This window comes from Castor canadensis, chromosome 3 (genome assembly GCF_047511655.1).
Source record: "Castor canadensis chromosome 3, mCasCan1.hap1v2, whole genome shotgun sequence".
NCBI lineage: Eukaryota > Metazoa > Chordata > Mammalia > Rodentia > Castoridae > Castor > Castor canadensis.
This window is the reverse complement of record NC_133388.1, coordinates 46,243,890-46,258,963: the sequence shown is the minus strand read 5'-3', so window position 1 is coordinate 46,258,963 and position 15,074 is coordinate 46,243,890. Positions and strand designations below refer to the sequence as shown.

At 41.9% G+C, this 15,074-nt stretch overlaps 1 protein-coding gene across 10 annotated transcripts in view; it reads right to left on the bottom strand.

The window, feature by feature from the left end:
- Positions 1 to 593: 593 nt before the first annotated feature.
- The window catches only part of LOC109687181 (zinc finger protein DPF3-like), a 28,127-nt gene continuing 13,646 nt past the window's right edge, over positions 594 to 15,074 (bottom strand). For 4 of the 10 annotated variants that reach the window (XR_012446152.1, XR_012446150.1, XR_012446153.1 and 1 more), the window contains 5 exons: positions 13,879 to 13,991; positions 8,848 to 8,934; positions 8,140 to 8,208; positions 7,566 to 7,706; positions 4,522 to 4,657 (listed from right to left, as the gene is read on the bottom strand). Coding sequence is in view for 3 of the 10 variants with exons in the window: in XM_074067885.1 (XP_073923986.1) it covers positions 4,442 to 4,657; positions 8,140 to 8,208; positions 13,879 to 13,991 (398 nt within the window). In the remaining 7 variants the exon portion in view is untranslated. Of the gene's footprint in view, positions 4,057 to 4,440; positions 4,658 to 7,565; positions 7,707 to 8,139; positions 8,209 to 8,847; positions 8,935 to 13,878; positions 13,992 to 15,074 lie in introns of those variants that run through there. The other 6 variants (XM_074067885.1, XM_074067884.1, XR_012446154.1 and 3 more) reach the window with 5 other exon arrangements.

Below are 15,074 nucleotides of genomic sequence, written 5' to 3'. Positions count from 1 at the left end.
CAGGGCATGCGCATCCTCTGAGAAGCCTCTTGCTCCTTGCCCAGTGCTGCCAGCTCACCGTCTTTTATGGAAGGTGGTCTTTGACCCAGAGGGAAGGAATATGGCTCAGCTAGCTTCTAGAAGATCCTGAACCTTCGGCCTCTCTTTTCTCCACTGTTTTCCCTGCCTCTTCCAAGACTTATCTCTGAATCATTAACCTCCCCTCTCCCAGAAATGCCAGTGGGCTCCCTTCGGAGAGTCTTGTGATCAGATCACAGGGGAGAGGGAGTCTCCAGAAAATGAGCCTCTCTGCACTCCCACAAATGAAGCTCTTGGTTGAGGCCTGCAACTGTACAGCCTGCTATGCCCATGAAAACTGCCATGACCTTGGCTTCCCCAGAGCTTGTGGATGATGGGGTCAGAATTTCATCCCCAGGGAGCAACCGAGACCTGAAATTTGTTGCTCCTGCAGTCTCCTTGCAAACATGTAAGCACTAGGTGCTTTTCTGGAAGCGGAACTGCACACTCTCACAACACAGTCCCATGGCACACCCTAACATTTATAAACTTACACATTCGCAATTGTTTTAAAGATTGGGGGAAATAACTAAGAGTTCCTGAGAGCTTTAAAGCCTTTTATTTGTTTACACATTCTCTACATTACAGACAAAAGATTTGTTGCTACCTGGGTAGTCAACACTGCTAATGAATCACAGAACAGGATACTGACCACAGCAAGGAAGAGACAGGAGGCTTGTGACTCAGTCATTATGAACAGGCGAGGGTCCCACTGAGGGCCTGGGGTATCCAGCAGTTCCAAAGCTAAAGGCTGCTCAGTGCCCATATTGTTCGTCGACTCATCAGCTACAGGTCCTGACCGCTTCAAGGCTCCTCTCCTGGAACCTGGTCAGGGAAGGAGGACGGCAGGGAGAGCGAGCAGCCTGGCTCACAGGCAGCCCTTCCAGCCAAATTTCTGAATGGAGAGCAGTTGCCAATCTTCTGGACAAGTCCTGGTCAGTGAGCCAAGTGCAGATCTGGGCTATTTCCAACCTATAGATTCTCTTGGAGACACTCACAATATGTCAGCTCTCTGGAAAGTCACAGAACCAGCATGTCCCCGTAGGCTAGTGGGAGATGGGGCACAGCTTCATCACCAATACTGAAACACCAAGAGGTCATAGTATGTCCCTGAGACAAGGGAGAAATATCACAGCACTTTTCACAGTAGGAGACACAAAAACATGGGAATTGACACATGGGAGAAAGGAGCATCTCTAGAAGACAAAGGACAAGAGTGGTACCTGCACACTTATAGACCAAGACTACAAGCAACCACATCACACCTGAAAGAAGACAGAGTTAGTGGAGCAAGGAATAGGGCTTCTTGTTTGTTGCTGTGGTTGCCTTTTAGAGAAGCCAAATGGAAATACCGTCTTCAGACTATTACCCACAGCTTCTCAAATCCGCAGCCCTTTTCTCTAACCCCATGAAAGGTGTGTCAGCCTTAGTCCTGCAGCTCAAGGCAAAAACTCTACGTTCAGTCAGCAAGAGGCAATGTGGTGTTGGTCCCAAGGTCCAGTAGGAAAAGTCTTCAAAGGCATAAAAGGAAAACCTCCATTTGCAGGCATTTCTAGTCCTGGACGCCACATCTCTTGGCCATCCTTTTATGAGTAAAAACTTCAGAAGGAGGAGATGGAGGGTGGGTAAAAGACAAGAAAGCATGGGGAAACTGAGAGAGGAATCCTGGGGGCTTCCTAATACCATCCCCGAGTGCTGACCAGCCCCAGCACTGTGGGCAAGCTCCAGCCCCCTACCTTGGCTTGGAAGGCTCGTCCACCCTCATCCTCTGTGAGCAGAGCAGACATAGCTGGACAGAAAACATGGCACCCCTTCACCTGCTTTCTGTGGGGGAACAGATTTGCACCTGCTCCAAATGGAGACCTGTCAGTTGTAAAGTCACAACATTTGCTTTCAGATTTGCTTTTTCATTTGGAAAAATTGGGGGATATTTCTTTCTAAAATTAATATTAAATGAATCTCCCAATCAACAGTTAGCCTTTGAGGACAGCCTGTGTTGGGTTTTGTGTGAGGAGAGAGAGCCAGGGTGGTCAGGAGAAGAAATGTGCCCCTCTGCTGTGATGGGCCCCTCCTAATCTTCCCTTGGCCTTCAGATTCCAGATGGGCTCCATAGCCAGCAGGAGGAAGCAAACAGCTTATGAGGAAGATGAAAACCCCATCTGGACAAGGGCCGTTTAAATGAGACAATTATGTATGCATGTAACTCACTTTAAGGCCACAGGGCCTGCAGGAGAGTGACCCGCATACTCTCACCACAGGTCACTCTGCAAAGGAGTAGGGGAGACCCACACTGCTTGGCTCCATGCCAAGCTGCCCTGGCTCCACTGGCCAAGAGCAATTAGCCAGGGGGACGAAGGCTCCTGCCGAGTCTCAGAGCAAACACTGCAGTGGGCAGAAGTGGCCCAACTAGCCAAGTCTAGGGTTGGGGAGGAGAGCTTCTTCAGGGGCTAAAGGACTCAAAATAACCCAGGCCTTTGTTGTAAGCTGCTGGACCACAGAGCGAAGGCCAAGCATGTGCGAGGGTCCAGCTCACCAAGACCTGCCCTTTGGGCAAATGATTTTTCCAGAACTATGTCAGTTATTGAGCTGATGCTGGGATTCAAAGACAGTCCAATCCACTCCAGCCCACAGGGCTGTCTTCCAACAGAGTTCTTGGAATCTAGGCCTCCCCACCTCTTTCTTCTAGAAACATTACAAAAAGAGAGAGAGAGAGAAAGAGGGAAAAAAAAAAAAAACCACACAAGAGTCCAGCTCATTTTGGGGAGATTTGGAGATAAGAACAGCCCATGAGCGCTGGGTTCTGAACCATTGCCACCTAATCGCAAATAATCACGTCAATCCTCTCTCCTCCACCCTAAAATTTCCAGTCAGGTCTCAGTAGCCAATGGCAAACATAACCATATGGAAGGAAGGAACTGCTTGCGAAAGGAATTCAAAGGTCACGCCAATACTGAAAGGTTTCTCAAAGCTGCAGTCTCTTGTATCCAACCTTTGGACACTTGACTGGGGAACATCCACTTGCCTTCCTGGTGCCTGTGTCCCACCAGGGCGAGCTCAGCCAGGCCCCCACACCCAGAGGGGTTAAGAGGCACAGTCTTGAGCACCTTCCTCTGTCCCTAGACTGGATTGTCCTACCTCAAGGTTGCCTCAGCTCGAATGTCAGGGAGCCAGCCTGAGCCCTTGCGAAGTCTCTCCTGGTGAATAACAGATACTGCCTGGTCATGGTAGGACTTTAGTATTATTCCCAATGCTTTCTCCCATCTCTCAGTCCTTCCCCACCCCCCCATCAAGTGGCAACTCAGTATATCAGGATGACTCCAGCTGTGGATGTCACTGCTGAGGTTTTCCTCTTCTCAGAGACCAAGGAACAAGAAGAGATTTCAAGGCTCCGTCTTCACGGTGGCCTTCAGGATCCAAGCCTAGAAGTTTCCAGTGAGGCTTGTAATAAATGACTTCTCCACAGCACTTTGTTCCTCTGGTGAGAGTTCAAGATGAAGAGTCTAAGCTGAGTAAGGAGGCTGTGTGAAGATTTCTTAGACTATATTAGATTAAAAAAACCCCACCAAACTATACACACGTGATCAATGAGTGTTCACAAAATGGTTTCCCTTGGAATGGGAATTAGTGAGAGAATTGTAGTGCTAGGGTAAAAGTGAGAGGGATTCCCCAGGGCTGGGGCCGGGGTTGTTCTTCAAAAGTGCAAGATCCTTCTGGTAAACACAAGGAAGTGCTGGCTGAGGTACCCTATGTGGGGTGGGAGGTAAGTAGATAGCTTGCCCTCTTGGTTGCACACGTCCATGACCTTCTGTAACTATTCGTTTTCTTACAGTTGGTCTGTGTGGATGTGTGGGAGAAGGGTTCCATCTGATTTGAACTGGGCTCTGGTTTAGCCTCTCCAGCAGCAAGTCACATTCTGTGACCTGGGGCCCTAGGCCTGGCAGCCAAAGGCTGAGGCTTTCTCTTTGAGCAGTTCCCAGCAAAAGTGGCAGCTCCAGCTTCCTACAAGAGACAAGACGGCATTAGTAGCAGCCCTTCTAACTCTTGAGCCCCAGCCCAGTGGCTCTAATAGCTTACAAAGCCTATTTTCTTTTGACTTTCATAATTCAGAGACCACGAAGTCCTGAAGACATGGCTGGAAACTGTCACTCAGCAGAAAGTAAATGCTCAGAGCTGATCAGAGGAACTGTTGTAAAGAATCCTGCTCCTTGGTCATGCCTCTTAACCAGCCTCACAAGACCTGGGCTAGTTCCCTGGAAGCTCACACCTCCCTACCATCTCAGCCACATGTCTGAGAAACATCTCCTTGGCCCTCAAGTTGAAATTTCAGCTGGTTGAACTGTGTCTCAGTTTCTCCATGTGTAATATGGTTGTAGTTGTACCTACCTCATAGGGTTGTGATGATTAAATGAGACAAGACATGAAAAGCCCTTAGCACAAGGTCTGCACCATAGTGAGGGCTCAATAAGAGGGAGAAGTAGTAGCTGCTGTTGTTGTTATTGTTGACCTCATCGTCATCACCTTCTGGGGGCTCAGCCACTGGGGGATTTAAACAGTACATGTGATAGCCACGGTCACAGTCATCACAGAAGAGTAGCTGGTCCTGGTGGGATACAGAACAGGTAGAGGTGGGGCAAGAGAAATTCAATTACTAGGGACAATATCTGTTCTCTAGCCTTATTGCCATAGGTTGACTGCCCCCTCCCATACCTTTTTCCAGGCTGCATTTGAAATCTTCATCGTCCCCTGACATGGCTTGTACTTGGCCCACACCTGGGATTTCCCCCTTTGCCTTCGAAACTACACAAATCCTAGCCTCATTCTAGGGCCTTGCCCAAGAAGCCATCTTTGGCTACCACCTCATATCCAAGCTTACAGGGATTCCTTGTTCTTCTGAACTCATAGCCAATAACTGCTTCCAAAAGCAGAAAACCGATGTTATGCATTTCTCTCTTCCTCCTATGACTGCCTAGTGTACTTTAAATATTTTAAAATTTTAATTGAATTCCTCTGAACTCTACTCTTTCTATCTGGAGTGGGAATCAGCTATACTAGGCAGTAACATCCATTGACTCCGTGGAAACTCTTCAGGGTTTCATGATGTACATGTAGACAGAAGCAAGTAGTGGCATCCTTTGATTTCAAAAGCTTCCTCACAGGCTGAGGGCTGGATCCCAGGTGAGATAATAGGAAAGGTTGGTTACAGAGACCAGTTACGAGGCTGCCATAGCAACACAGGTGAGATATGATAGTCTGAAGTAAACTTGTGGTGAGGGGAGAGAAACAGGCTTGCTCCTACTTATGAGTCATTGATTAGCTACAAAGAATGAGAGGGTAGAAATCCAAGATGGCGTCTGGGTTGTGGCTTGGTCAGCAAGCCAGATAGTGTAGCCAACCAGTGAGACATGGGCAGGAGAGTGAAGCCATGTGGGTGGGGGAACCTCAGCTGTAGACACGTTCCACAGATCTACAGACCACCTGGTACAGATGGTCTGGGGCAGCCAGAGATCAGGAGAGAGATCTGGGACTAAAGTATGGATTTGAAAGTCATTGGTGAATAGATGGCAAATGAAGGTGCTAGGAGAAGAAGCCCAGAGTGTGGCAGCAAGATGTCTTTGAACGTGTGCTCATGGAGGGGTATCCTTGATCCCCTTGAAATAATATACGCAATTTTGTTCATTTTCTGAGCAAAGAGTAAATCTATAGCTTTCATTGAATTCCCTGAAAGATCAAGGACCCAAAAGAGGTTACTGGGAAGGCCAAGAACAGGTCCTTGAGGAACAACAACTTTAAGGGACAGGTAGAGAACAAAGAGATTAAGAAGCACAGTCAGGGAAGCAGGATGGTAACCAGTACACTGAGGTGTACCCCCTGAAAGTTACATCATCATGTCAGAACTGAAGTAAACTATGACATGATGATTTAGCAATAACACCAAGAGAAACAAGTTAGGATGGGGGCAGAAAGTGGAGAGAACTTGTTAGAAACCATATTACTAATGTTCTAAAGACATTAACAATCGCTACTATAGTGATGACATCAGAACTACAAGAAGGTAGAAAACTCTGGATTGGACTTTCCCAAGGGAAAACCAAATATCTAGAGTTTTAATGCATTTTTCATCAGCTGATCATTGTCTAGCACTATTTTCCCTTCTTTTCCATTAGCTTTTCAGAAAAATTGCCTGTTGAAACCACCAAGAACGCTCAGCTCATGCTAACTCCCATGAGAAACACAATTTAAAAACCCCTTACGCCCATGTGTCCAAGAACCAGAATCCACCTATGCTACAGATTCATTAAAATGGGAATCTCATCTTGGGGTACACGGGGAATTTCTGACCATGTAAAAGGGACCCAAATACCCAAGCAATCTCCCAATACTAGACTCATCCCCTGACTCCTACACTAAGGCTTTGCCATGTCAACAACAAAACTCTTCACTAACACTATTTGTAAAGTCAAGGATCAGATTCACCTAAATGCCTGCTGATAAGGGACTGCTGAATAAGCTAATGAAGAACCATGGAGCTGTGGGTAGGAATGAAGAATATGTCTGTAGATTGCTCTAGAATAATCTAAAGATATTCAGTGGGAAAAGGTGGGAAAAAAACATATATGTATCTTAGTTTTTTTTCTCATGGAGTCCTATGTATAACACATACGCTTACATTTAAACAAAATAGAAAGATAAGCCATACATTTTTATCCAAATGTTCACCCATAAGCAGAGTGAAAGAATAATATGAAGTAAGGATAGAAGCTAGATTTTCTTGAATATAGTATTTCTTTATAGATTTGATTATAGAACCAGTAACTGTTTTGCATAATCAGGAAACAAAATTAAAATTGTAATCTTTCCCATAAAACAAACAAAACAAAAAAATAACATAACTGAATATAACTGTGTATTAAGCTGATAGCATAACCACACAGACAGAAACTATTCCTAGTGACTTTAAAATAAGAAGTTTGACTGTACTTCCTTAGTAGAATATATCTTAAGGACAAAAATAAATGCAAATATGTACATTTTTTTCAGCAATTATATTGTGGGTGATCATACTGGAATTAGAATATTGACAGTGTTGTATGTGTATCAAATGACTGATTATGTTGGTATCATTAAGAACCAAGAATTCTTTTACATGACTAAACAAACATACAGATGCAAGATCAAGGAGATCAAGTTAAAAAACTCTGTAGTTAGTCCTGGATATAAATTGGAGGAATTAGTACAAACTCATATTAAAACACACAAAGTTTTTATAGTTCTGTCAATAGGAAATATCTCAAAACAGTGGCAAATACAATAAAAATTAGCACCTCTAGCATCTATATTATGTTCTCTAAAGACCATTAGGGACTGGCAGAGTGGCTGAAGTAGTAGAGTACCTGACTAGTGAGCATTATGCCCTGAGTTCAAACTCCAGCACACACACACACACACACCACACACACACACACCACACACACACACCACTGCCTACTGAAAGGGCCAGGAGTCTTTACCGAAACAGGTAATTCCAGGTCTGGCGCCTATCTTTACATATTAGGAAGCAAGGAAACCATCAAATGCCGTCAGGATCACGTCATAAGGACTAGATTCCAGCTTGAATATGTCTCTATTGGCCAAAGATGGGACCATTTTAACTGCAATGGATTAAAACAAATAAAATATATTTAAAGATGAGTTCATAAAGACAGTGATTTAAAAAAACTTAGTCACCTTAAGAAGATGTTAGGGAGACATCATACTATTTTTTATTTGTTTAGAAATAATTTTCAGGAAAATTTGCAAAAATGGTACAGACAGTTTCTGTCTACACTTTACTTGGTTTTCCATAATATTAACATCTTATACTACCATAGTAGAACCATAAAGCAGGATGCAGGCATAGTGGTACACACCTGTTATCCCACCTACTCAGGAGGCAGAGGCAGGAGGATCACAAGGTCGAGGCCAACCAGGGCAAAGGTTAGAAAGGCCCTATCTCAAAACAAAATAAAAACAAAAAAGCTGAGGCATGGTTTAAATAGCAATGCATGTGTCTGGAAAGCTTAAAGGATCCCATGTAGCACGTACCTGTGTTGTTATTGTCCTTCGATCTGTGACAGTTCCTCCGATTCTTTGTCTTTCATAACCTTGACACTTCTGAAAGGTGTAAGTCAGCGATTTCGTAAATGTTACTCAGTTTGAGCTGGATCTTTTCTCATAAGAAGACTGAAGTGTGCATGGTTTTTGGCAAGAATCTCACTAAAGTTATGTCATATCCTTCTCAGGGCACACATCAGGGGACATTGACACTGGTTTGTCTCATTACTAATAATATAGTTGTGACTATACAGTTAAAGCAGTGGGGGACAGGTTTCCCTCTATAAAAGAACTATTTTCCCCTTTACAATATGTTAATAAGTAATCTTGTTGGAAAGATATTTTCAGATTATGCAAATATCTTATTTCCCATCATACTTTTGCCCACTGATTTTTGTAGGGATTAAGTCCTTGCTTATAACAATCCTAACTATGACATTTGCGTAATGGTGAGTTCCCTCTTCATTCTAAAGAATTCTGCTCTAAAGAAGAACTTACTTTCTCCTGTTTTAATTTACTTATTTTTTATCTATCAACTCAATTTTTATGTAAATATGAGTTTTTATTTTATTTTTAAGCTATAATCCAAAAACATTATCTTTTTTCTTAATTTTTCCTGGTTTTGGCCACCAGGAACTCTTTCAGGTTGGCTCCTGTGTCCTTTAGACAAGCCCTGTCGTTTTTGGAACATTGCCTTACCTTCTGGTACCACAAGATCATCCAGGCTCATCCTGTACACTTTGTGTCCCAGCCCTGGAAATCAGTCATTTCTCCAAGTTCCTTTATCTAGAGAATGGGTAAAAGGAATATCTAAATGCTATATATCCTCTTTGTTTCCAGGTTCTTGCTGTGGTTTGAGCACAGATAATGTTCCCCAGAAGTCTATGTGTTAAAGGCTTAGTCCCCAGGGTGGTAGTACTGGGAGGTGCCGTGGACCTTTGGGAGGTAGCACCAAGTGGGAGGTACTTAGGACATTGCAGGCACACTCTTGAAAGGGATTATGAGACCCCGGTATCCTCTGCACTCTCTCTCTCTCTCTCTCTCTCTGCCTCCTAGTTCATGATCTAAGCAGTTTACTCCAACAGGGATTCCCTGGCATTGCCAACAAGTGCCCTCACAGAAACCCAAAGCAATGGGACCTCCAGAACCATGAACTAAATAAACCTTTTCTGTTTATGGATTAACTGGCTCAGGTATTTTGTCATAATGCGAAGTTGACGAATACATTCCTCGTTGGCAACTGATCTGGGAATTAAATATATGTGTCGGTCACATGCGTACATCTAAATGTATTTCTGCATCTATCCAATGTGTATATACACACAAATAGCTAGATATATTTCACATGTTACATTACAAACCATGAATTCATATTGATTTCTTCTAGCCAGTCCCGTCCCCCTTTATGAGGTTATTCTTTTTTTCTGACATTGAGAAACCTTACATTCGTCACAATATACAGTTATTAGTGCAAACCTACCACACATGTAAAGTAGTCTCAGAATCACAAATCCATATACTTATGAAAGCAAATGTACAAACTAGAGTGTAATATTTTTGGTGCATATTTTTGTCTTTAACCTTCTAGTTCATCATCAAAAATACTCTTTTCCAAAATTACTTAAGCTAGTTCTTTTCCTCCCACTCTTCAGTATGGTTATGTTGTTCATTTATATTATAGTTAGGTTAATTTGTTACTGTTTATATTCCATCTAAGGTTTCACCACATCCTGGCTGACTATATATCTGTTTGAGGGTTATTTGCAGCCTTATCTTAATTCTGAAAGTCAGAGCTATATAAGAAGGTATTATCAAAGAAATGCGCATCCCTTATCCTTCCATATGACTTCATTTCCATATCACCATTCTTCCTGTTCCCCCTCTATAGAAAGCCTCTCTTATTCACCTCCAGTTTATTCTTTCTTTATTTGTTTTACGCAAGTGCATAGATGTCAATTTTCTTACATCTCTTTTTTAAAAGGCAGCATGATATAGGCAGACATTATACTTTACTTTGAACTTTCATTTAACAATATATCATAGAATGAGTACATATCAATTCATAGATCTCATCCTTATTCTTGAAGGCACATAATACTTTTTTGTGTGGCTGTGCCATTGTTTATTCAATCGTTCTTCTATGTGTCGATATTGGGGTTGTTTCCAATATTTTGTAATTATGCTACCATAAATAACCCTATGCAGCTGTATTTCTGTCGTGTTGGGGGCATTTTCAGGGTAGATTCCTATAGATGGGATTGCTGAGTCAGAAGTTAAGTACAGAGTAGTTTTATTATGCATTGCTATTTCTCTCCAGACAGGTCACACCACTGTATATGTCTTCCAACAATATATAAAGGTGCCAATTTCCCCATTGTTTCACCAACAGAACATATTGTCATACCTTTGATTTTTGCCCGTTGGATAGGTAAAAAAATGGGGACTTTGCTTTGTTTTGAGTTTCTTTAACTATGAATGCATTTGAACATTCATTTCACATGTTTAAGACTCATTTTTATATCTTCTGTGACTCATCCTTTACACATTTTTTTCATTTTCTATCAAGTTCCTGGTTCTTTGTCCCTCATTTTTTTGTCCCTCTTTTTTAGGAGTTCTTCCTCTAGTAGATAGGGACATTAGCCCTTTATCTATGGTATATCCTGCAAGTACTTTCTCCCAGATACCATTTTGACCTTATCACGTTTTTTGACTATACAAATATTTAGAGTCGAATTTTTCAATAGCTTACTTCAATGTTTCTAAATTTTGAGACACAGTTAGAAAACCTTTCCTTATATTTAGATTAAAGAGTAATTCACCCACTTTCTTTTAGTACTGGTATGGTTTAACTTTTTTACATTTAGGTGTCCTGTCTATTTGGATATTGTTCTTATGTCTGGTGTGAGATATGAATCTAATTTTGCCTTTTCCCAAGTGACTCCCCCACTGTACTAGCACCATTCATTTAAAAGTCTATCTTTGACACAGTAATTTTAGATGCCACCTTTATCCTATACTGTCTTTCCTTATGTAGGTGGGTCTATTTATGGGCTTTCTATTCCATTCCAACTGGTTTATCTGTCTACTCATGCTTCAGTACCGCCCTTTTTCAACTGTAGAGGCTTCCCTAGAAAGTTTCAACGTCTGGTGGCACTTATTTCCATCACAGTTTGTCAGTAATTTCTTGGTTGTTCTTGCATGTTTCTTTTTCCATATGAATTGGAGTATCAATTTGTCTAACTCCATTAAAAAGTTTGTGATATTTTTATTGGACCTGAAATAAACTTGTAAAATAACTTAGGCAGAACTGCCATGTCTATAGTGTTGAGTTGTTCTATCCAAGATCATGGGACATCTTTTTATTTGTTCCTTGTATATTTTCAAACATTTTTAGAACTTTCCTTCATATACATTTTGCAAATTTGTTAAGTACATTTGTACGCATTTCCTAGGAATTTATAAGTATTTGTAATTCCATTATAAATGGAATTATGCTTTCTAACTGGGTATTGCTTGTGTATATGACGGGTATTAGTTATATGTTAATTGATACCTGTTACCTTTTATGCTTGAGCTAGCACTATCATTGATTCGCGAAGGTTCTTCAGATATCCTGTAGCTACAGATTGAGTAGCCCCTATTTGAAATGCTTGAGACCGGAGGTGTTTGTTTCATATTTTCAATTTTCTTCAGATTTGGTTTTTTTTCACATTTTAGAATATTTATGTTTACATTATGAAAACACGTAATGGGGCTGGAACCAAAATATAAAGACAAAATTCATTTATGTTTCATGTATGCCTTATATACATAGCCTGAAGGTAATTTTATGCAATTTACACATGAAACAAAGTTTTGAGGTATAGAATTTTCCACTTATGATATAATGTTGATACTCAAAAAGTTTCAGTTTTTGGAGCATTTTAGATTTGGATTCTTTTTTATTAGCAATGCTCAACCTATATTTTATCTGTTCTTATGCTTCTTATTGATTGCTCCTATCTAATGGTGTTGGCTAGTGTCTCTAGAATATTGTATAATGGTAGTAGTATAGTGAGCGTCCTTATCTGGTTCCTAACATTTCCTCATTAAATAAGATTCTGGAGTTAGCCAGATGCCAGTGGCTCACACCTGTAATTCTAGCTACTCAGGAGGCAGAGATCAGGAGGTGATTCGAAGCCAGCCCAGGGGAAATAGTTAATGAGACCTTATCTTTAAAAATATCCAACACAAAACATGCTGGCAGAGTAGCTCAAGTGGTGTAGCACCTGCCTTGAAAGGGTGAGACCCTGAGTTCAAATCCCAGTACTGCCAAAAAAAAAAAAGACTCTGGCTTTAGTTCTAAGGTATAAATGTTTTCTCATTTTAAGAAGATATCCTATAATTCCTGTTTTGACTGTTTTCTTTTTAATCATGAGTAGGTATTTTAACTGCCATGTCATTTAAAAAACTGATAAAGGGAAAGGAGCAAGCATTTATCCTGCCTTTTCTATATGATCTACACCTGAGCTTAGGCAAGTTTCTCTCTATAGAATTACTCCAACTAATAAACAAAGAAGAAATTATCAAACAAGAGTATCACTATTTTGCAACCCCTAATGAAATAGTTGATCTAACTGGAGACCATCAATACATGCAATACATGCACTCTCACAAAGCGAGATGCACTAGGCATTGTAGACCTCCTGATTAAAGATACACCACCACCTATAAAGCAGTCTTTCCAGAAAAGAAACAGGGACAGACACAGAGACAGTGAGGGGAGAGAAAAGACAGAGATAACCTAGGTCAAGCCTCTAGCTTAACTTCCAATTTACAAGAAATACATAAGACAAGAGGAAATAGCAAACAGCCCCACAAGGATGCATTCAGTAAAATACAGTCATAGGAACCCTACTGAACAAATGATCTGATTACTTCCACACAGAATTTAGGAGAAAAATGGAAAGAAAGATTCATGCGTATTAAAAGAAACTTCAAAGACTTATCAACTAACTGTTATATATGGGCCATATTTGGTTCCTAATTCAAATAAAAACATTTCTAAGACAGTTGAGAAAATAGGAGTCATTATTAGACATTTGATGATATTAAGGAATTATTGATGTCTAGCTGCATTAATATTTTGGTTAAAACATAAGGCCTTGCCTTTTTCAGATACATATGAAAATTTATAGGTAGACTGATACTATGACCAGGATTAAGAAGGAGAAAGTAATAGTATTTAAGAAACAAGGTTGGGCTATATTGACCTTTGTTGAAGCTAGTGATGGAGTGTATCAGTTTCATTTTCTCTACTTTTGTATAAGTTTCCATATCAAAAAGTGTTTGAAGGTTCTGCATTTATCATATTTCACATGTAGGCCAAATGAGATCGTAGATGTGGAATGTGGTAGACACAGCCAAGTACATCCCAACCATAAGTGTCATGGTTACCACTTCCAGTCTCTGAACCTTTGAGGGCTAATGGTTAGGTGCTCTCAAGTGTTAGGATGAAGAGCAAAGGCCATAAATGCAGCCCCTGCCAGGCACCTTGTGCATCTCTCTCCACAGCATAAAGAGTACCCATGGTCCCCAAAGCACAAGGATCCCAAGAGTGGTGGAGATGAAAAAAATTGAGTGACATTTTCTCAGGAACCGAGTGCCAAGAGTCCTGCCTTGCTCTTCACTCCCCAGAGGACTTCCAGCTCCTTGGGTTCCCCCCTCCCACAAGGAAAGCCCCAAACTCACATCGTTCTCCGAGGTCCCACAGAGGATGCAAGATTTGCACTCTATGCACTGCCACTTGTAGGTCTTGACGGCTTCGATCATGTTCAAGGTGAACTGCAGGCAGGTTGGGTGACCTGAAGGAAGCCAGAAGCAGCAGTATTAGGGCCAGAGGATCTGGACTGTCTCCCTTGACAATTAACCCAAGTCACATCTGTGCCAGCATGGATTGAGGCTGGGAAACGAACAGGGGCCTGGATAGAGCCCTATTCAGCCTCCTCACCATCACCACCAGTCGTGTCAGATTGAGCCTCAAGGACAAGAACAAGTGTAGATGCCATTCAATCCCCTCACACTAAGAACCACATCCTCCCACCCCTACATATGCTCTGATGAGAGCAGAAAGTGGTGATCAGAGAGAGCTGAAAAGGACATTGCAGAGCACAGAGAACAAGGTTACACTGTGAGAGGCACCAGTATTACCTCCCAAGCCCCAGTTCCAGGAGCAACACCCAAGAACTACTTTGAGTTTGGGCTTCCTGTTAGCCCTGCCTTGGAACACAGAGGAGGAGGTCAAAAGGCTCACATAGGTTCCAGGCACGTGCTCAAGGCAGTAAGTTTCATTGCACTGTTATGTACAGTATCCATGTTCACAGGCAAAAGACTAGCAAAAATCCAAGCCTTGAACGGTCTCCTGGACATCAGAAGAACTGGCAGAAAGAGCAAACAGCCAGGTCTATCCTAAAAGAAACTGTCACTCCTCCATCCCAAGTATCATAGCCAAAACAATAGCCAAATCAGGGCAGGATAGTACCCCGTGACCTTAGAGCACACAGCCTCAAAGAAACACCTGAGGCCTGGCCTGCTCATCTGGACTATGTGCTCAACCATCGCTCACCCTGAACAGAGATGCCAACGGTAAGCAGACAGCTATGAGCTGTAAAATGTGAAGACCCGTGACCATCTACATGACAGGGAAGGGAAAGTAGCCAGTGTTCTCAGGTTTCCCAGTCCTGAGAAATATGACATCAGAATCTGCCCAGAGCACACAAAACCTGGGTGCTCTGCAGATAAGCTGTGGCATGGAACCACTACCCCATGGCACTACTTCCCAGCAGGAAGTCCCATGTCATTCCTTTCAAAGCTTCAGAGAGTGGTCACATATGTCCATTGGGTGAAATACTGCCTATTCAATCAACATAAGGACCTAGTAAACTTTG